Below are 23368 nucleotides of genomic sequence, written 5' to 3' on the forward strand. Positions count from 1 at the left end.
TTTAAATAGCAGGTCACTTAACTCTTCGGGTACACTCTGCGTGCTTTAATTAGAACTTATTTTTGCAGGACAAAAGCTGAGCTAGACCAAGAAGCTCTGATTAGTGGAAACCTAGCAACAGAAGCTAACCTGATCATTCTTGATATGCAAGAGAACATCATTCAGGTGAGAAAAAACAGAGTTGGTTTGGTATCCCTCCCTGCTCCCTCAGAAGCCAATGGAAGCAACGTTCATTTCTCCTTTTGTTTCTTAGGCAGTGCAAAAAAATGTTAATTAAAAATTTTCTGTAAACTTGTATAATCCTCAAAGCAAAAGAAATATGAAGGATGAATCCAAAGATGAAATTGCTGCCTGCCTTATACTATTGCCACAAGCCACTTCCACTGTAGCGTATTGCACTACTGTGAATTAAAGGGAAATGTGCCACCGTCTTCAGAAGATATTGTTTAAAGCCATTTCCACTGTCTTACTGTAATCCTGGAGTTTGGAGAGGATGGTGCAAGAAAAATCTTCAATTATACTAGGAATGTATCTAAAGATATTAGTAATTTGGAACCAGACTGCTTGTTGGCCTTTGGTCATATTTGCATGTATGATCATGTGAAACAGAAGGATTTAACTTCAACTCCCCCAGAGTGGTCAGTGCAAGAAAGCATCTTCCACCTGCACAGAGACCTTCTGAAAAAAGACGTGACCCTCCAGAGCCATGTAATGTGTAGAACTTAACTTCTAGGAGCCAGATGCAGTGAAATTTCACAGCTTTGTTGACAGCAGTGGAACCATGATAGTTAATTCTGCTGGGACATAGTCTCCTGGTTTCAGAGAGTATCAAGGGTTAGAGGCTGAGCTGGCCACTGAACCTGACAGATGCTCTCTAACCCCTCTCCCTCCCCAAAACAGGAAGGGAAAGGGAATGAGACAGAGAGATTTACAGTTTGGAAAAGAAAACTAAACCAGCTTTAATAAAACAATAATAGTACTGATAAGAACGTAATGAAAATTATTACATATATATACAAACCTGATACATATATATTGTATATATTGCATATATTTATATATGAATATACACAAACCTGACATCAAACCCAACTCCCCACTGATAGCAATCCCCACTGATGCTGTAGAGCAGGCAGGTATTGGGGAAGCCCCAGGCTCAGTGGCAGAGGGGAACTGGATACAGGAGGTGGATGTGGGAACTCAGGATTGGACAAAGTTCTCCTTGTAGGCCGGCTGTTAAAGAAGAGAGCTTAACCCCTGTGATCCCTCAGTTTATATTGAGTATGACATACATGGAATGGAATGGAATGCTCTTATTGATCACCTGTCCTGTCTGTTCCTCAATGGAGGTGCAACCTTTTACTTCCCTGTGAGCCCTTTTACTTCCCAGCACCCCAGTGCAGTACACAAGATCTTGGTCACTGCAGGAGCAAGTAGAAGCAGCCTTTCTGCATACCAGCCCCAGGCAGTAACTATAAACATCAGGAATCATCGCTTCCAGTAGCAAAGAATGTCTGCAAAACATGCTGCTTAGTTCAGAAAGTGCAGCCTCCTAGAAGAAACTTAGCTGGAAAGTAAAATCACAGAATTGGTTCTGTTTAGCTCACATCAGGACAGAAAAACACTCCAGATTCACAGGTATGGGAATTCTACTGCTGGAGCAACATGTATATTCACAGACAGCGACGAGATGACTTCATTCCTGAAAGCTTGTTAGTAGAAAAACATTTAGCTACTAGTCTTTTGTAGAATGGAGCATGATTTTTGCCTGACACCACTCATAGTACCTAGTCTCCCCACTGTTTGGCGAGGAGTGGTGATCAGAGCATACCAGTGTGCCTATTTAGTCCATATGCCTAAGAAATCAGAACATAAGGAGGCAAGGGGAAGGATGGTACTTGCCCGCCACGAGATTACTCCCTGATCCAAGATACATGAAAGATTGGACAGAAGGTGGATAGAGCTTCAAGAAACATTGCAGAAGCTAGCTGAAATGCATTGGAGGGCCAGTGGATATTGAGAAATGGTTGGGACATCTTCCCCTTAGTCTTCCTAATCGATATGAAAGCATGTTGAAATTTCTCTGAAGCAGATGTTAACAAGTGAAAAAACTGCAATCTCAGAAGTCCTTGATGTGTCTCATGGACAGGAGAACAGAACTTCAGTTCCTTCATGCCAGTTCATTGCTGAACTAACTCATGCAGTTACTTGTTGTTTTTCTCCTCCGTGTGTAGGCAAGCTTTGCGGCAGAGTGCAGAGACAATCTTCTGGGAGGAGTTTTGAAGGTCCTGGTAAATTCTCTTGGCTGTGATCAGAGCACCACTTACCTGACTCATTGCTTTGCTACACTCAGAGCACTCATTGCTAAGGTATGCTCTTGACATACTTTTGTTTTCATGCTTCCAATCAAGTTATTAGAGTGGCATTTCTGGAGCACAGCTCTGTGCGTTCATTTGCCACTTTTCCTTTGGCGTTCATTACATGTTGTGCATATGTCAGTACAAATACCTATCTATAGGAATGTTGAAGGACTTCTACAGCTGCTGTAAGGTTATTTCATTGACCACACAAGGTGGAAAAATTGATTCTGAATAATCTTGTGTTTGTATCAGTCTACTCTTAAATGTAGATTTACTAATAAAACGTAAAAAAATTCACCCATTATATTTCAAATACATTCTGATTTTAATTAGGAATCTTAACTTCAGGGACTGCACAGATTTCATACAGCCAAATTTAAATTGCTACATTGCCAGGGCTAGTTTCTAACCAGTTGGGCAGCAGAGAAATCAAACCTAACTCATCTGAGGTTGGGAGGACCATTCTGTGTTTCTCCTTCTGACATAGGTTCCAAAATTCTGAGTAGATTCTAAGACATTAACAGATTTATACTTGAAAAATGAGCCAGTTCCTAATCTCTTCTTCATTTCTGTATCACCAATTAAAAGAAAATAATCAAAAATGTAAATGAGGACAAAATTTGATGCAACGTTTTTATAATATGGGTCATAATGAGTTAGATGCTTAATGATGAGTCTCTAAAATCTGTTTAAGACTCATTTTCCTACAAAGAAAAGCAGCTCCACAAAGGAAAAATGCATGAAATGTTTTTTTTTCCCCCCTAAACTGTTCTAAAATGCAGATAATAAACAGGATACTCCTGTCCAGTTAATGCATGTATGCTATTAAATGCAGATTGGCTGACAAAGCCTAATTACAGGGTAGATATCTAAGTAGTTATGAAACTCATAATTATGTTTTCATTGTACTTTATCTTTGAAAGCTAACTTCCAAATACAATAATGCATTTGTGAAGCAATCATTATTGAAATAGATCTTCTAGTTAAGCTGACTCAGTTCTATATTTTATGAAGCAATTTCTATTACACTGTAGGTGTATAGATGTTATTTTACAAATGAAAATGATAGAACCCAGTGCCAGCTGGCTTGCAATGTAAATTAGCCATAAAACAGAGAGATAATGGAGTGAAGAAAGGTTGAGAACTGGGAAATGGGCCTGCAAGTCAGAAATAATATACCGTGTTCTGCTCACAAACCTTAATTATGGGCCCTATGTATGCACATATGGTACTGATGCATTTGCGCTTCCTACAGTGCATGTTTCTTAGGACAGACATCCTGCACCCTGGATTTATTGTCTGCTCAGTGCGTTGTGGAGATGCTGCAAGGGAAGGCCTGGCATGAAAGCTGGGCGATGGAAGTTTTGTGGCACACTATAGGAGGAGGAACACACTGGAGGCCTGGGAAGGGTAGAGCATTGGTGGAAAAAGCTAGTGGTTGCTCCTTATGCTTAAGGAAGCCGGTACATGTTTCATCAATCGTTGTATATTCTGAAAATAGCAGTTCTCCATGCTTCTAAGAATTTTGCAACATATGATGCTTTCAAAAGCTCCTGGACCCACGGGAATCTCAGAGATTTTTTTATTCTCTCTCTTTCTGCCCTTCTTTTTCAAAACACAAAGAGTATTTTCAAACCCCTCTTCTCTGCAGAAAAGCTTGAAAATAGAACGTATAGCATCACAGGAGGCAGAAGTCCAGATTAAAAAAAAAAAGTATAAAATGTAGTTTTCCTGGGTTTTAGTCTTTGAATCCTGTGATTTTTATGCACTAAGCTGATGTTTGAACGTCCAGAAATGAGAGTAATGAGTTTTCTTCTCTGTTTCCTGTAGTTTGGGGATTTCCTGTTTGAAGAGGAGGTTGAACAATGTGCTGATCTGTGTCAAAGAGTTCTCCATCACTGCAGCAGCAGCATAGATATTACACGGACTCAAGCCTGTGCCACTCTTTATCTCCTCATGAGATACAGCTTCAGCTCTACCAGTGTAAGATTTTGAGAGCAGCAGTATGTTCTGTGCCACCTTTTTTTGTGATTAATTGAAACTGGAAATGAAGTTATGATAGCAAATGGAATGCATCTGCAGATAAACAGTCATATAATATGCTGTTTCGCACATTTGAGCTAGAAGAAGTGCCAGAAGAGTAGGGAAGAAGTAAAGTATTGTTTATTATTTTGGTCAGAAAAATATTACTTTTTCTGCAACATCTGTAAATGCATCTTCAAATGGAATAGCATTAGGCCTCTGATAGCAAGGAATATACAATGCATAAGCAATACTCTCAATTTTGGTTCATTTTTGGTTTGTTTTATTTTACTCCTGAATCAGAACTACTTAAACGTAGACTGGTTCTATTCTAATGCAATCACAACCTCAGCAGAATGACTATATGCTTGTATTAACAGGAATTCTTCACTGGTCTCAGGACCCGGGTCCGATTCATAACACACATATGGAGCAAAATACGTGTTAGGCATGGAGGTTCACAATATCGTAGAATGAGAGGACATGTAGCAGCATTTTAGATACCATCTGATCTTGCACAGCATTTTCTTCCCCAGCTGTTACTTTAAAAGCCTTAAATATGTAAAAAAGTGTTGACTGTCCAGGAGGAAAGTGTACTTCTGAGACACCATGATCAGCAATGCTTAATGCATCACCAGGTGAAGCCCTCAGAGGCCTTTTACTCCCCAGACTTGTTTCTGAATGTTTTCCCAGTCCTGCTTACTCTTCCTCTCCTCTGTGGGTGGCCTGATCTACCTATCCACTGGCCTGTGCATGAGTGAAAGAGGTGCTTCTGCTTCCCCCTCGTCTCAAGCAAGAATATGTATTCTAAGGAACATTCTTGCCCCAAAGTACAGACATGTCAGAATTAGGGAATTTTGGCATAACCAGGTGAGACAGGACTGGCTTTGGTGCACCAGAGGTCGCTTGTGTGTGCAGTGAGTTTAATGTGCTCAGGGTGTGCAGAAGAAACTGGGTTTAGTTTATATGAAGGACAGAGATGTGATGTGTGGTGCAGTGCAGCCATTGTCCTTTCTCGTTTTTGTTTTTTTCTTCTGAAAGAATTTTGCAAGAGTGAAGATGCAGGTGACCATGTCACTAGCCTCTCTGGTTGGAAAATCACCTGAGTTCAATGAAGAATTCCTTCGACGGTCCTTACGAACCATCTTAGCCTATGCAGAGGAAGATGCAGATATGCAGGCAACTCCATTTCCCGTTCAGGTCTGATCTTTTATGACATCTGTGCCTTTTATCAGGAGCTTTCAAATAGGAATATGCTTGGAGCAAGTCCTAGATCCTGGTCTTCCACAGCAATCAAAATAAGAATGCAGGGGTTACTGCATGAGTTTATTTCTAACACAACAATAATCGAGGAAGAAGTGGAGGACATAATTCCATAGCAGGAACTGTACCTGAGAAGAATTTCCGAAGATGGAATTTGATTCATCATGTTTTAATACAAGTAGCATCATAGAAACATTTCAGACAGCTGTCAGATGCTTCGCTAAAGTCCTTACAGTAACTCAGCTTGTGATGAAGACTTACAAAAACATCTGCTCTGTTATCAGATCACAGATCAACTAAAACTAAACTCTATTAGCACATAGATTTGATTTTTTTAAAATTCAGAAATAAACAGAAATAAAGGATTCCAGCTCATTTCGATTAATTAAAATCTATATGAGTTTTGCTACATCAGCAATCTTTGTGACATTGAATAGGATTAGAAAAACATGTTTTGTAGCAATTCAGCATCCTCACAATTCCTTGGGTAAGAGAGACTAAAAGAGAGTAACATCACCTGGTGCAGATGCTGCTATTTTTCTAGAAGGGGAAAAAATAGCACCTGAGAAATGCATGTTTATCTTTGTATTACTGCAGGTAGAGGAGCTGCTGTGTAATCTGAACAGCATCCTGTCAGACACAGTGAAAATGAGGGAGTTTCAGGAAGATCCGGAGATGCTCATGGATCTCATGTACAGGTGAATCCATTTCGAATTGCTGCTGAGGAAATTCTACAGTGAGGAGAGCACAAGAACTGTGTGTTTAGTGACAAGCTGTGGGTAAACCCTCTATCTGTTCTGTTTGTGTGCATTCCCACTTTGGCACAGCTGATCTGTCACAGGCAGCCCAGGCTGTGGGGAGTGAGCATGTTGCAGTGGAGGCACTGGCTGGTGGGCGTAGACTTGGGCAAAGATGGGAGTCAGGGGCTAAGGAACACTGAAGAGTCTTGGTTTTGTCAGTGTTTCTCTCCTCATAACCCCTGTGTGTCCTGCCTACCCCTGCCTAACCACTTATTTTGCCCTGTGCTTAGTGAATCATACAGAATGAAGACAGAGATGTCTCCTTATGTTGAACCCAGGTTCAGAATTAAAACAGTTCTTCCTGTTATTTGAGAAAAAGTGATTGTTCACACCTTCTTTCTGCCCTTCATTGTTAGAATTGCCAAAGGATACCAGACATCGCCTGACTTGAGGCTGACTTGGCTGCAGAACATGGCAGAGAAGCACACCAAGAGGAAGTGCTACACAGAGGCAGCCATGTGTCTGGTCCATGCTGCAGCACTGGTGGCAGAGTACCTCAGCATGCTTGAAGATCGAAACTATCTCCCAGTGGGCAGTGTCAGCTTTCAGGTAAGAAAAGGCTCCCAAGGTCTGACAGTGTAAGGCTGGGATGGCCTGCTCTGGTGTGTGTATTCCTTCTTGTGTTAAGCGGAGTAGAAGTGCATGCTTAGGGAGAAAAAGTTACAATCCATCACTGCTCATGATAGGTCATTCTGATGGTTTATGCTTACTGATAAAAACAGGTACTTCAGTATGTAGCTGTCTATAGCTTCTGCCTCCAGCAGTTGGTACTGCTCATGTTGGCCAAGTAGCACCCCTCTATTATTACATGCTTTTTCAACTGTAACTGAGGCATCATTCAAATTTCTTTCTCATAATCTAGATACCATTTCTTTTAGGCATGTCTTCTAATCCTTTGGCTGTCCTCCAGTTACTATTCAATACCCTTTTGATTGATGAATGACACAATAAATGTAGTCTATATGCAGTCACATCAAAGTCAAGTAAGAATGTCCTATAAGTTCTTCAGGCTGAGAAGTATCTTCCAGTTTCTCTCTCCAAAGACTCCACTGTTTCTTTTGGCATTGTTGAGCTCTTTACTCAGTAATACATTGATCTTTCCCAGAGAGTTTTCTTGAGTTTTGTTTTTCATCCTATTTTTCTACATCACAAAGCATAATTCCTTGTTGTTAGACATTTTGAAATGCAGATATTTATACATAGTTTATCGGATTATGCCATTTTGATTACCCTTACCTGAACTAACCTCATGTGCAAATTCAGGGATTTTACTGTGCGTTTTTTTCCACACACTATTTAAAATAGAAATGGCTGAACTCTTCAAATATTCCCATTGGTTGGTGATTCCCCCTTTATAACTACTCTCTCAGACCTGTGAAGACTGTTGTTCATTTACAGAATGTTTGCTGCAACGATTAGCAATCATTCTGACTAATTAGCTGAAAAGTTTTGCAGAATCAACTCAGATGTTGCTATAGGCTGATGTTGATTCAGATTAATTACAATATCTTTAATTTTTTCTAGTAAAATTTTTAGTCAGTATTTCCATCACTTTGTCCTGGATGCAGACTGATAAACCTACCACTATCTGCTCATCTTGTTTATTTTTTTAGAAAATGTTGTCCCAAAAGCATATTTCCTCCTCTGGAACTTCCTCAGTTTTCTAAAACTTATGGCAACTCAATATTTGCTGCCTGAATACCCTTTTACTTATCCCTTTTAAACTGCTGAGAAGCACATTTTTTTGGTCCATGTGATTTTGAAATGGGTAACACTGGTAGCTGGTACATTCATCATCCCTTGACATAAACAAACCTTTTTTCCTTCAGAATAGTAAATGTGAACATGATTGAAATACTTGACGTTTTGCGTTGAATTTAGTATGTTGGGTATTAGTATTTGCAATTCCACCTTAGCAATCTGGTGATGGACTAGTGCTATTCTTAAATTCATTTACTCTTGAGATAGCTGCATATACTCTCTTTACTGGCTAAACTTCTGGCTATGGATTTATACTTCTGCCATTTTGCATCCCTTATCAGTTTTGTGTATTTCCTAACTTCTTACTTCCATTCATTACTTCTGTTTTCTTGTTTTCTTCCTACTTGTTACATACTATCGTCACTTGGATGCATGTGAATTCCGCATTCCCTTCCCAGTGTTGCCTTGAATGCTTGTGATCTCACGCACTTGACCCTAACGCAATTCTTCCTTCCATTGCTCCCAGATTATGCAGATCACCATGAATGGGCTTCCAGTTATTTTAGAGGAGTGAAATCTATTCTACAAGGCACTAGGCAGCAAAAACTTAGTTTAAAAGCAACAAATCAATCTCTCTCATCAAAATGTTTGGATAAATACATGTTTGCCAAAGGAACAGTTGCTCCATAGGGGAGAGGTAATAAGATGCCTTAACAACCAGAAATCCAATTACACAACTCTTATCTGACAGAGCAATTTTGAATTTTATTTTGCTCAATAACAATAATGAACTATAATAACAGTTTTCATTTTTACAAAGCCTTTCAAGAGAAGGGCTCCCATTCTTTACAAACAGGTTTGTGTTCTGTTACACTTGCAAAGATCTTGTTCAAATGACCGCGTTAATAGAAAAAAACATTGGTCAAACTGTCTCGGCTTTACAGGAGTTCCAGATCTCACTCACTGACTCTTTCTGTGTCTATTTCTTCATTTAGGTCAGATATTGCATTAGCTAATAGTGGGGATGTACTTTTAGTTGTGGAATTGAGAGCAATAATAATATGTATAAAGAAAAGATTGTTCTAGATAAGCAGAAGCATTATCTCCTTTTTACAGATGAGTAAAATGAGGCAGCAAAAGATTAAATCAACTGATCTAGGTCTTCTGCAGTGACTCTGTTAGTGTCCAGAAAACTGATTGTCAGTAGAGTAACACTTCTCCTTATACTGATTGTTGGACAAAAATGTATATGCTTCCTTCTGTGCAATTAAAACTATCCCTCAAAGTCATAATGGGATCACTTTCAGTGAAATCTCCTTTTAGCTTAATTTGTGTTTACACTAAATCCCCTTTGCAAGTGATAAGATGGACTTAGAGGGAGTAGGAATTGCATATGAAATGACTTTAAAGCCACTTTATATTACCGTACACAAGGATTTGGTGTGTGCAGCTACCTGCTGAGACACAGGGCTAATTAGCCTGCGCTCAGCAGCCATCTAATTGGATGGTGCTGTTTCGGGAATCCAGGCTGCAGGCTACCCTAGCCACGTCTAACATGCTGATGAGGACTGGAGATCACAGTAAAGCCCCTTGAGTGTACACAACTGTTTCTTTACCTTAAAGAAAACCAGGCTTGTGAGGTCCAAAATAACTGCTAATGATATACATGGTTACTTATGTATTGCCTTTATTATACAAGCAATGTGTAAGATTCTTCTATATAAAAGATGGATCAAGGCAGAAGATGGGTGAGTCATTTCCACTTTGCAAAAGATCATGCAGGCACCAAGAGTAAACTGTGAAGACTGTCTCTTGCTAGAGCATGTGGAATGCAAAACAGAAATACATGCCTCTCATTAGTTATTACAAGTTTAAAGGCAAAGAAGAACTAATTGGTGTTTGTGACTTTCCTGGTTACTTTCATAGGTAAATCACTCCTCTGGACTCTTACCTTTGCTACAAAAAAAAGAATAAAAACAAAAAGTCACCAGAGGCCACATGTCCCCTTAGTGGCTACCATTACAGAAAGAGAAAAACAGAAATTAAGCTGCAGCATGGGTTGTACGAGTTGCCCTAGGTATGTGCCAGGGAAGCTAACTCTGGTTGGTCATTATCTTCGACAAGACTAGTAGGTAAAAAGTGGCACAGGTGTGCTAAAACATGCTGCAGTTTTCCCTCTGGCTGAAAGTCAGACATATTCTTAAGCCCTGCGATTGCTGTCCTAAGCTTTGCACTCACCCTTCCCAGTGCGGCTGACTAGGCACTGTGATGGCAACGTGGTTGGAGTAAACTTTACCGTGGAGAAATAAACACATCCACAAAAACCAAGGAGGAAAGTCCCATGTGGCTAGTGATGTGTGGTGCCAATTCTTTATCTGAAATCTGATCAATAGTAACAGCCCACAGTGTCTCTGCCATTTTATAAAGATGTCTTTAAGGACATGGCTAGCTAGCCAGCTGGCATCTATTCCGCACTCAGATGGATGGTCATTGCCAATTTCTGCTGAAGTGAGACACTATGATACTTACTTAACTCCTTTTAATTACTAGCAAATTGAAGCTTAGCATTTCTACCATATGCTATTTCCATACTGTAGGTACACGTAACTTAATGTCCATTTACATCTATTTCTGTGTATTATAAAATTTTGAGTATTGACTCTGCCCTGTGTCATTTATTCAAAGGGATCCTGAAGAACTATAGACATGTTATTCCATGGTCCAGACTCTAAAATAGTGGCTGACACTGATACTTTATCTAGTTTTATTTAAACACACAATAATATCGGTAACTTTAACAAGAAACTGAGTAAATGCTGCAGGATCAAGGTGTAATATGGCAGAGGCTGAAATGAGAAGCAGCATTCAATTACTGCAGCTTTTAGAGCAGTATTGTCTATGTCCTACTTGTCTTCTGCTTGCAAAAGTCAAATCCACAAGTTCAGCTTCTTCAAGCAGGCGGTAGGAGATCTGGGGTGCAGCTTGGAACTTCCCACCTTCCAAGGGAAGGGCACATTGGTTGTGACCCCAGCAGCATGGGAGATGGAAATCCAGTCACCAGAGGAGGGCCAGACCTACAGGAGTCTGCCTTTTAGACTTCAGGCAAGAAAGAAAGTTTAGGAGTCTTGTAGCTAAATTCCTGATCTGACATCTGCAGAGATTTATGATGTTACATGCGCTTCTAAATGGAATTTAACTGTGTATTCTCTGGCTGCATTTGTATAATCTCGTTGTTGCTCCCACCATGCAAATATGTTGAAACTGTTCCTGTCTTGATCATTATGACAGACTGTAGATGTAGGTTTCTCATTTCTCTGCTCTGATATATTTTAGAACATTTCATCCAATGTGCTGGAGGAATCTGCTGTTTCAGATGATGTTTTGTCTCCCGATGAAGATGGTATATGTTCTGGGAGGTATTTCTCAGAAAGTGGTCTAGTAGGACTGCTGGAACAAGCAGCAGAGCTCTTCAGCACGGTGAGTGAGGGCAAGTATCACCAGGAGATGGAGTGGGGCTATCTGGGCCAGATTCATAGCTTATTTTCCTGCACATAAGGAAACTGAAGTCTTACTACTAAATGAAGCTCCGCAGATCTGCTCCACTGCAGAGAACAAGAAGCAGAGACATATATTAGCACCCTGCTTCAACCGAGTTGACTAACCTTGGGTTTTCAGTTAGCCTAGCTCAGCCATACATCCACTTCTACTGTGCAGACTGCAGGCAGCACCAGCAGAAGGTGATTGTCCCAGGCATGAACCAAGCCTTTTAGTTGGTATATTCATGGGGTAGTACATTTAAGAAAAAGGTCTTGCTGGAACTGTAGATTTTAAAAGCATGTGAAAGTCACTACTGTGCTTTTAGAACATACAACCACCAGCCTCATAATCTACACTTACCATGTAAAGAGTCAGGGTGTTCATACTCAAGTAGCTTATCATAGTGCTGTGATTCTAAATATACGATTTAGCATCTCTGAAGATATTTTTTGGGTTCCTTTTGTCCAGATGCATCTCAGGTGCACTGAACCATACATGTTCAACGAATCCATGTTGTTCTGCTCACCTGCATTTCTAACTCTTCCAGCCCCTGTAAAGAAATCATGTGTTTTACACTGGAATTTGGGCCTGAGAGCCAAACAGACCAGAGATCCAGATTAGATCCAGTTTGTTGTTTGCAGCTCAGAATTACCTATTTACCATTACTAGTTGTTAGAAAGCTAAAACAAGCAACATAGCAGATTAAAAGATGAGTCACATAGATCCCCTTTCAGCCAAGTCATTGTCAGAGATCTAGTTTCTTCTCAGAGAGCATGAAGACTAATTTCTTTTCTTCTGATTTCTTGTCTTCTATTTTTTTGGTTGTTTGTTTTTTATGTTTTGTGTTTGTTTTTTCTCCCAAGGGAGGATTGTATGAAACTGTAAATGAGGTGTACAAAATCGTCATCCCCATACTGGAAGCTCATCGAGATTTCAGGAAGCTTACCTTGACACACAGCAAGCTACAGAAGGCCTTTGACAGCATTATTAATAAGGTACTCATGCGACAAGGCACTGCTAGCAAGACTGCTGCGTTGCGCCGTTTAAGACTGCTGATAACAAAACTTGTCGTGTGAAGTAGACTTTTTTTTTTTTTTAACAAAAGCTCTGCTCTGCTTTGTCTTATATAAGTGTAGTCTACAGGAAAAAATGAGAGATTAATATAAAGCCAGTTTAAAGTTACAGAAAAATAGCTGAACAGTTCAAACGTAGACTAAGAACATGCACCTGGCACATCTGTTTAAGAAAAAGTAACTTTATTGTCAATTAACTAGTGCTTTCAGTTAGAAAACTGAAGAAATACAAAACCTGGATAAATTCTCATCACTCTTACTGCCCCTTCCCTTCTCGTTCTCCAGAAGAATCTTATTGCTGGGTGTAGTCAGTTTCAAATTCCTATCAGTTTTCATTGCAAAATTTTAATTTTTTGAACGTATCTAATGGAATTAAAAAATAAATTTGTTTGTTTTGCAGTAGTTACTACATGAATATCCTAAATTTTAAGTTAGATTTTAGTCTAATGTCCCCTTCGTTTGCATGCTCTCCTTCATGTGCTTCTAATCCATCAGCCAGCACTGATGATGCATAGAAGTGAGTCTGAAACAGGGAAACTGTAAGATTAGCAGGTTTTCTTGTACATCAGTTGGGAATAAAAAGGCATCCAAACACTACAATGTTGATATAAGAAAATGATTAATTGTAAATTTCTTCTTTCTTTTTATCAATTAGGGTCAAAAGCGAATGTTTGGAACTTACTTCCGTGTTGGTTTCTATGGATCCAAATTTGGGGACTTGGATGAACAGGAATTTGTTTATAAGGAGCCTGCAATTACCAAACTTCCTGAGATTTCGCACAGATTAGAGGTAAAGAACAAAACATTGTGTTAGTATGATCTCCAGTGTTATGTTACACTTTCTAATGAACCGACACAGTTCTAATAGTATTATTGCTACATAAAAATCAGTAACGAACTGATTTGTACTTTTGTATATATCCTTTATATATATCCTTAGTATTGCAGCCCTTTTTACAGCATAATGATGAAAATGATCTGTTCTCTTGAGGCCATGTAATATATTGAATCATTTGATTTGAGCATGCCAGATATTTGCTTTGGTATCTTTTTATCCTTTTGATGGAACTGCAATGTGCCCTCCTGATTGTTTCACCTCTAGTTGTGCTTTTTTCTGAGCAACTCGCACTGGCCCTGGCCGGCTGTGGTTCATAAAGCAGTATAATGACTGTACAAAGCCCAGAAACTGTTATGGTTCCTCGTTTCTCCTCAAGGCATACAGATCTTCAGCACTTTATTAGGGACCAAAAACATTCTAGGATAATTCTGTTTCCTTTCCAGGGATTTTATGGCCAATGTTTTGGGGAAGATGCTGTGGAAGTGATTAAGGACTCTGCTCCTGTAGACAAAAGAAAGCTGGATCCGAATAAGGCAAGGAAAGCACTTCAGAGCATGTCAAGTTCTTTGTCATAGAAGAGAAAGGAAGAGAGGAGGATCCCCTTGAAACTTGTATGCTCAAATGTTAAGGCACCAATAAAACACCCAACCTGGCTGTATGCCTGTACCTAGGAGTGCCCTTAAAGCCTCTCTGAAAAGCTTAGTTTGGTAGCTTGTCAAAGAGTGAGGAAATTAGAAGTTCTCTACTCTTTGATCCCCAGAGTTAAACTGTGCCCTCCCCAGTGACAAGTTTTGTCAGCTCTGGAGAAGGAGCCCTGGGGGATTTGCAGCTCTGTGGTCTTCCATACCATGCTTAGCCAATGTGTTATGGGACATTTCCCACATGCTGTTCCTTCCACACTTCTTGGATTGTAAAGTACTCTAATGGTTCTTCCCTCTTTCCTCAGGCATACATACAAATTACTTTTGTGGAGCCATGTTTTGATGAGTATGAAATGAAAGACAGGGTAACCTATTTCGAGAAGAACTTCAACCTCTGTCGGTTCATGTACACTACACCTTTCACCATGGATGGGCGCCCCAGAGGAGAGCTTAGTGAGCAATACAAGAGGAACACCATCCTAACCACAATGCATGCTTTCCCCTACATCAAAACTAGAATCAATGTTATCCACAAAGAAGAGGTAACTGGGTTTTGAGGACAGATCTAACTTCTCAGGGGCTGAAGGAGATTTTCAAATTCTGTGCTTGGCAGAAAAAAAGGCTGAGTTTCTCTGACATGTTACTCTCATAAATAGGAATGGCATAGAATGACTAGACAAATGCGAGATTTGTATTTACTATGGAGAAGAGAGGATAGCAAGTGTATAGTACTTTTTTTGGTATCCTGGTTGTAATGCTGTGTAGGAGGATGTGAGGGGCTCTATGGCTGTACTTCCAGCTGATAAAGTACAGTCAAAGAACTGAATTGGGCTCAGAGCTGTTTTAAAGACAGAAAAGCTTCATAAAGATAGTAAGAGCAAAACGATTTCAAACAGGAGGTCAGTAACTTAGAATGATAATGAGTTTATGCACTCAGAAAGTCAGATCCTATTCTTGAAAATTATAAGATGTCAAAACAGTCTTCCTGGGTTTCACAACTACTGCTTTTGGCACAAGAGAATGATAGTGGTATTGCCACATTTAGAACAGGTCAGTTGCATGCATGATGCAGATAATGAAGCATCTTTTCTTCCATTTCCATTAGTTTATTTTAACCCCAATTGAAGTTGCTATTGAAGATATGCGGAAAAAAACACAGGAACTAACAGCAGCCACCAACCAAGAGCCACCAGATGCCAAAATGCTCCAGATGGTTTTGCAGGGCTCAGTTGGAGCCACTGTAAATCAGGTAGGGGATGCAAATAAGCCAAATAAAGAGTTTCAGCACACTTCTCTCATTGTGCTTTCTTTTTCACTCTCATCTCTTGCACTGGAAGTACATCTAGTCAGTCACATTTAGTCATAATGTACTTTTAAACTTTATCCCTTCATATTTAGTCATTGTGTGCAGTTCATTAGATATGCTTTTGGTGAAAGTGCTCGTGGAAGCACTGTCTTGCTTGTAGGTGCAGAAACTCATGGAAGCCTTGTATCCCGGGATTTTACATTTCTAACACACCGTTCATTGCAGCCATTTTGCTCGCTTCAGGCATATCCTTGGGTAATGGGAGCTGTTCTGCTGCCACCACAAGCTCACAGTTTCACAGAAAACACATGAAGTCAAGACATGAGTGACCAAAAAGAAGTTCAGAAGCAATAATTATAAATATGCCTGCTAAAAAAAAAAAAAGTTCAATTAAAAGAATTTTAAATTAACAAATGAAGACATAACTGAGACAAAACTTGGCATTATCCACAATTCCACAGGGCAAGCTTGGTTTCTCTGCTGAAAGCCTAAATACTCTCTCCAGATTCTTCATCAACCAAAGCCTCCAGTGAAGTAACACATTGTTGTGAGCTTTGGAAAGAGCAGTTCTTGTCTGCACTGGGCTTATTTAGCTCTCTTGAGGTCTTGTAATACCACACATAAGAACTGCGTTTCTCTCATGTGACTAGGTTTGGCAGTAGAGCTATGCCAGCTCTTCTCTGCTGAGTAGAATTTGTCTGTTCCCTTTTTTTATGGGGGTGGAAGAGAAATAAAACCAGGAGACAATAAATTATGATGGGCAAAAACTCTGCTTGCCGAAGGGAAAATCTAGGGAGAAAAGGAGCAAAAAAGCCTCCTGTTATGGGGACTATGCATAGTTTTATTTTCTTTCATAATTCCACTCATGAAATAACAAAGAGCTTAACCAAACGCGTGGTCTGTTTTCAGTCCAAGCAGGTATTTTTGACATTCTTCTGTGTTATTCCTATAAGGGACCGCTAGAGGTGGCGCAAGTGTTCCTAGCTGAAATTCCAGCAGACCCCAAACTTTATCGACATCACAACAAGCTGAGGTTGTGCTTCAAAGAATTTATCATGAGGTGAGTAAAACAATATTAAAATCCCGAATTGCATCAATAAAGCCAGTAATTGCAATAATGCAATGGTAATATGACTGTGTAATTAATTATGCAAGTTAGCATCATGAATCCTAGCATCTCACCCTTTAGACATTTGGTCCACACTTGTTATCTCTGATTCGTAGTCAATGCTTTGGTATGCTTTGCATCCAAAATCAGAAAAATTTAATGCCTCAAACTAATTATGTATAAATTAACATCTTCCATTTGTTTTTTTCTTTTGACATTTTACAAAAATCAAGAACTTTAGACTATTTCCTTGACTTTATTTTTAACAAAATAATATTTTTATGTAGGAAGCTGTTCGTACGAAAACATTTGACGCCATGTGTCAAGCAGGCACATTGGTAGTAGTAGACGCGTATGGCCTTTGCTTTAGATACACTTGTAAATCTTAACAAGCATACTCATACAGCAAGATACTCATCTCCTTAGCCTCAACAAAGCATAACTGCTGAAGGATAAGTTTGAGTTAAATAAAAATAAGCCTTATGCAGAAGATACAACCTCTACTCTCTGCTATCATCACTGCATCTGATCATGATAAGTAGGAGGCATGTAGCTCAATATTCTGCAGTCATTAAATTTGTTGCATTTTGAATGTCTGAAAAATATCACCTCCATTTGTCTACCTGGAAAAGACAGAGATTTCTTATTAGTTCATTATCATTTTGGACTTGAGAAGTTATCAGAGGAATGCCTAGACCAGAGGAGTTGGATCCTTGGCCATTCAGATTACCTAGCACAAAGTTAATAACAGAAACAGGTGATACATATCATGTCTTTTTTCCTTCCCTTTTGTGTAGGTGTGGTGAAGCAGTGGAGAAAAACAAGCGCCTTATTACTGCTGACCAGCGGGAATATCAGCTAGAGCTCAGAAAGAACTACGGGAAGCTGAAGGAGAACCTTAGGCCCATGATTGAGAGGAAGATCCCAGAGCTGTACAAACCTGTAGTGAAAGTCCACAGCACAAGGTACAGTTAAGGCAAGGCTGTCTCTTGTAGCTATACAAAAAGATGCCATTTTTGCAAGGAAGAAAGGCAGTTTTACTGGCAGCTAAACACAGGCCATAATATTCACTGCCAACTTCATACCTGATTAAAGAATTCTGCTGACTTCTACCAGAGGTTAATATAGTATTAACTGTTTTTCTCAAGCTGCTAATTTGTAGGATAGGGGATTTATGTAATTTTAATGCATTGTTAGAGAAGCATCCCCCTTGTCCCTCATGGTAAGGTACTCAAAGCATCTTGCCATTTCTTCAACATCTGAAGCCAGGAAGGTGGTAGAACAGGTATGTGGTTTTTCTGAACACATGGCACAATGTGATGTTAGCCACCATGAAGTAAGAGCAATCTTTTCACTCCCAGATAACATAATCTTGTTTTGTCCCATGACTCTGACAGAGGATTCTTAACTTATGTTCTTCACTTACAAATACCCACTTCTCCGCAAAGCCACTGTGTCCATTGTGGGGTGGGAGCAGAAGAAGGAACATGTGTCTGACCTGTCAGCAAAGAACATGTTTCAGCTGATGATTTGTCAGCTTCTTCTTTTCACAAGGCGGGTATTTCTTTGATTTTTCTTAATTTACCAGCTTTATTTATGGATCCGTTTCATTGCAGGGAATCTTTTCGTAACCACAGTTTTAGGAAATACGATGCTCAGACTTCTTCACAAAGCACCTAAGGACCAGCTCCTTTGGCCAAGGAAGGGCTTCATGCTGCAAGCCAGAAGTGATGGACTGTTCAACATCTATGAAATCAGAACTCTCACAAGACAGTGCATGCACTTTCTGGACAGCATGTGGAAAAGCGTTTGCACAAGATCACTGAATGAAAACTGGGGGATGATTCCTAGTCACTCACCTCTTGTGAGGGCTTGGGATGGAAGGGGATACTTTCTAGATACTTTTGCATATACTGTAAAATAATTACATAATGTAGAGGGGTGGACCATTAGAGTGGTCAGTCACCACTAGCTAACAGACACAGAACTCTTTGTGGTTTGGTTGAGGTGTTACATGAATCCAAATAATGTCTAAGGATTGTTGACAAATTATGTCTATTTATGGTCCTTTCCCATCTATCCATGTGCTTTTGGCAACGTGCACATTCTGCAAGTTAATCACATGCTTAAATTCCATCTTAATGAGGAGGGACATGGTCCCCTGCTCAGTGTTTGCTGAGCTGGAGCTGTAGGAAAGACTAATTTCCTCAATCAGTTTCTGTCACCAGTTTCTATCATGGTCCGTAACTGCAAGGTGAGTTCTGCACAAGTTTTCTCAGCCAAAGCCTGGAAAGTAAGACAAAGCAATAAACAATTCTTATAGATCTTCCACTTTTTTTCCTAAGTATAGGACTGCTACTTGGCATGCAGTTTGATCTCTTAATAATCACTGTCATGTTTAGCAGAGCTAACAAGTAATAGTTTAAAAGGAAAGCGCTAAGCTATGAATGATTCTTTTATTATACAATGCTCTTATGCAGATAACGTTATCCAAACTACAGCAGCGTACAGTGAGGATTTTCTACAAAGCACTTCACTCAGGCTTTACTGCATCTTAAGGGAAATTGGCACATAATTTATAATACCTAATGCTTAGTATTTTCTGAACCCTGAGCAGACATTTTACTAAGTAGTCTTTACAGCACTTCTCTGAAGTAAGATGTGAATGAGGATGTTGATAGAGATATTGATGAGGATGAGGATGGAGATGAGGATGTTGATAGAGAGAGCAATTAAGACTTTGGAACTCATTTAGTGAGGCAATGGCAGAGCCACAATTTGTATTGTAACCATGCTTACTATGTAATATTTGTATTTTGAAACAAAGATCCATGAAAGTGTCCCTCGATATTACTTCCTCCCCTCCACCTTTTCAGGGTTTTAGAAATTATAGTTTAATGGTGATTACAATAACCAATCCTGCTTGCCCAAACACATAATTCAATGCTAAAATTAAACAGTGGAATTAATTTTTTTGCTTTTACTTCATCCTGGAAAATTACAGTGAACTTTCTCAAAACTATGCCTTGTGTTTCTACATGCAAAGCCTCTTTGCTCTGAAAGCATAAGGGAGATTGAGGCTGCTGCTTTTAGAGGAAATATTTTGATTTTTTGTGGACATCTGCAGCCTTACCATTTGATGGTAAGAATTTTACCAGCACATTGTTGGCATATGAGCAAGACAGATTTTGAATGTGCTGTGTAGAAGATGCACGGGGATAATCAAACAAGACAAGATGAGGAAATAGGTGAAATAAACGCTGTACTTACTCAGCACTTGGGAGCGTAAGAAAACATTTCCCTCCTCATTCGTAGTATTGTTAAATGTAATAATCAGGAATAAGTACTCTGTGATTTTGAAGTGAATGCATCCAAAGTGCAAGTGCAATTGGTATAAAAAGCTCAAAGCAAAAGATGCCTCCATGGAGTGGCTTTACTGGATTCAAGTTACTCTGAAACAGTTCTGTATTGAAAATATGATTAATTTCCCAAAACTGTGAAGCTATGAGATCTCTGCCTATCAGAACCTAGCCCCTTATCTATTGTTTTTAACAGCCTGTTTGGGAGGAAGGTCAGAGTACCATCACCTGTCAACCCTGTAATGAAGCCTCATTGTTTACAAGATGCTTATCCTTTGCAACCTAAATAACAGAAACCTCAGGTAAACATAAACCCCATACAGGTGTAAAATACACTAGGTAAAAGTAATGAAGTGTTTCATGTTGTGTGGTCCTTTAACTGAAACAATACTCAGGATAAAAAGAATACTGAAGGACTCTTCACTCACATTTTACAAGCTGAGCACCCCTTAACCAGTTGGCCAGTCTTGCCCTCAGTTTGTAGCTCATGTTGTCCCTTCCATAAATGAAACATGGTTTGTACATTTCTTTAAAGAGCTGAACTGAAATGTAAATTTTCTACCTTATAATACTCATTTTGCAATAAAGTGACTGTTTCACAGAAGTACCTTTGTGCTGCACCTTATCCCTCAATAGAATTGAGCTGGAAAGAAAATTTCAGTACGAGGAACCTCTCCTTGTAGAAGCATTAGTCAGCAGAAAACACAAACGTGGGCAGAGGAGGTGTCTGTTGCAGGGGTAATGGGCCACAACACGCTTCCTAACTTCTTTCTTCCTTCACTGCCCATGAAAGATGACAGTGGGGAGCTCAGTGGTGGTAGCGCCCTCCTTGCTTCCTCCAGTGTGTAGACGTAGAGCAAAAGCATGCCTGGTTCTTGAATGGCATGCCATCTGGATGATTCAAGACGAGACAGAGCTGCATGTGTCCACACCAGTCAGGCCCAGGACTAAACTACTGAGGCTGTCCCAGGGGAACCAGCAAGTGAGGCACAGAACTTACACTCATCCTGGTCCAAAGATTCCTGTGGATGGCTCGGCTGGGGGTTCACCACGGCTCGCTTAGTGCTCACATTTACCATCAGCAAGCACTGGTTTTAGGGAGCATAGTGCTGGGTTTGGGGCTGGAATCCCCCTCAGCCATGCTCTGTCCCTGTGCACCAGACAGCATCAAGCCTGTACATGGCCCCTTCACCCAGCTGAGCACAGCTCGTCCAAATCAGATGTGAGCACACAGTCGCACATCTGGCAGTGTGCAGACCACATGCATATATGAGGAGCCCGTGCCAGCTGTGAGAAGACTAACAATAATGCCCAGAAGTACAAATTAACCTGTCAGCATGCATTTGAACAGTCAGGGTGGGTGCTTTTGACCCTACGTGTGCAGCCCAAACACTAGATTTCCTGGTTTGCAGAACAGCAGCTGTGAAGGCAGCACACCTTTCATGCTGCATGAAGAAAATCACACATTCAAGGCTTCAGAAGTTGATGGACTGAACAGGCACAACTATGAGTCACTGTAGCTACATTTGCACCGAGTAAAGGGAAATGCAGTGTCATTACAGCTGGCAGGTCTGGGCTACACAACCTCTCTTTGGAAGCTGAACACTTCCTCATTAGTTTTCCCAACAATGTGAAAGCTTGGAAAAATGAAAGTGACTGTTCTAATTCCTTTTTGGTTGGTTGGTTGGTTTTCCTCTTTGCCTGCTTGAAGTATCATCATCTCAAATATTTTGGAAAGGGGAGTTAAATCTTAGCAAATGGCCTGCCATAGAGCCACCTTTAAGATGTTCTAATCTCTCAAAGCAATGCTAATTATGAAAACATGATAATGTACAAGACATGTTTGTAGGGTGTTGCCATTAGTGCTGGGTTTGGGAGTGGGGTAATTTAGGGAGTAGCTCAGCTGGCTACGTTCTAACTATCTTTTAAACTGGTTAAACAGAGTGTTTAAAAAATAATCAACAGGTCTTGGTTGAGTAATGCTCGAGTCTAATCAGTGCACTGAAAGGAGAAGGGGCCCCTGTAGAAAAAGTCCTTTCTGATTACATGAATAAAGGCAATGCACACTCACAGTGGAGCTCAATTAGTGTTTGGGAAGGTAACAGTAAAATCTGGCATTGTTTGATTGCTTGACAGTGTATTAAATAAGTTTCTGTGTGCCCTTATGTTCTTGGCGAGGGTTCAGTTTAAATAAAGCATTTTAATTCAAAAACTGTTTTCCAAGTGTTCAAGAAGTAAAAAAAATAACCTTCATGAAGTTTTTTGCAAACTGTGTATTGCTCAGTAAAAGTCTTCAAACCATCACACTAAAGGTCCAGCTCATCAAAAATAAAGAGAATAAAACCACAAAGACCCTCAATTTTTCTAGAATTCATTTAGAAACCCTAGAAATATGTAAGATTTTGTTATGCTTGCCTGTTTAAGCAATCTGCTGCTTTGCATCCTTTAAAGCAAAATTTTTCCTTTAGGAAAAATAATGCAAATTTGAATTCTACTGATTTTTAAAAATAAATTTAAACATTCTATGCTGTAGTGTGCAGAGCTAAGCGTGCATTTCGTCCTGGTTACTCCATAGATGCACTATTTATAAGCTATGTATCTTCTCAGTGAAAACAGTTGTGAGAGGAAATACTGGCGTGTAGTACTTTAAATGCCACGTGCAGAATGAAAAGATACCTAAACACAAATCTAAATGCTCTAAATCATTACACACTTTTTTCCTATGCCATAAAATTGATTTTGTATTTCTGTCTATCTGTCGATCTAATACTTCATTTAGAACTGTTTATTTTTACAGAAGTGAGTGTTGCCCCTGTCTGCCTCTATTAATGGAATATTTGTAAACATCTGTTGGATGCCTACTAAGACTGGTAAAACCCAAATTACAGAGGAATTTAAGCTCTTAATAACCAAAGGTACAGCTGGATGGCAGCAGAACTGTGTCTTGTGCTATTTAACAAACACCTGTAAAACAACTGGAAAGGAAGATTTCCTACCACGTTCCTGACCTTCCCAGATGTGAACTTTTGCACAGATTTCCATTTCCCAAGGAGAGCTCTTTGAAAACACAGAAAAAGCAAGCCTAGCATTGCTGATACATCTAGAACTTGAAAGTACCTGACAGCTATCTTAAAACCTCAAGGAAACAAGTGTTTCTGGACTTAATAAACAGCTAAGGAAGGAAGTAGGTACAAAACCATCTCCTTTCCTTTGTTCACAGCTCACCTTTAAGAGAAATGAACACTCCCTTCTCAGGTATCAAAGAAAGGCTGGAAGTGTTCCAAAAGGAGCATCTTCCTTCATGAGTTAAGGCATAAAATCCTGGGTTCAAACCTAAACCCTTGGGGCAGGATTTTCCCT

General features: G+C 39.8%; 1 protein-coding gene across 1 annotated transcript in view; it reads left to right on the forward strand.

Annotated features, from left to right (window-relative positions):
* DOCK8 (dedicator of cytokinesis 8) overlaps positions 1-18329 on the forward strand; it is a gene marked incomplete at its 5' end in the record, with an annotated part of 65379 nt that extends 47050 nt beyond the window's left edge. The window contains 15 exons of the mRNA XM_009873472.1: positions 69-165; positions 2235-2369; positions 4191-4343; positions 5424-5582; positions 6243-6343; positions 6802-6994; positions 11480-11623; positions 12547-12678; positions 13412-13546; positions 14038-14127; positions 14541-14777; positions 15341-15484; positions 16495-16601; positions 17447-17614; positions 18266-18329. Of these exons, the coding sequence (XP_009871774.1) occupies positions 69-165; positions 2235-2369; positions 4191-4343; positions 5424-5582; positions 6243-6343; positions 6802-6994; positions 11480-11623; positions 12547-12678; positions 13412-13546; positions 14038-14127; positions 14541-14777; positions 15341-15484; positions 16495-16601; positions 17447-17614; positions 18266-18329 (2059 nt within the window). The remainder of the gene's footprint in view (positions 1-68; positions 166-2234; positions 2370-4190; positions 4344-5423; positions 5583-6242; positions 6344-6801; positions 6995-11479; positions 11624-12546; positions 12679-13411; positions 13547-14037; positions 14128-14540; positions 14778-15340; positions 15485-16494; positions 16602-17446; positions 17615-18265) is intronic.
* Between the last annotated feature and the right edge of the window lie 5039 nt (positions 18330-23368).

This window comes from Apaloderma vittatum, unplaced genomic scaffold (genome assembly GCF_000703405.1).
Source record: "Apaloderma vittatum isolate BGI_N311 unplaced genomic scaffold, ASM70340v1 scaffold15417, whole genome shotgun sequence".
In the NCBI taxonomy this organism is placed as follows: domain Eukaryota; kingdom Metazoa; phylum Chordata; class Aves; order Trogoniformes; family Trogonidae; genus Apaloderma; species Apaloderma vittatum.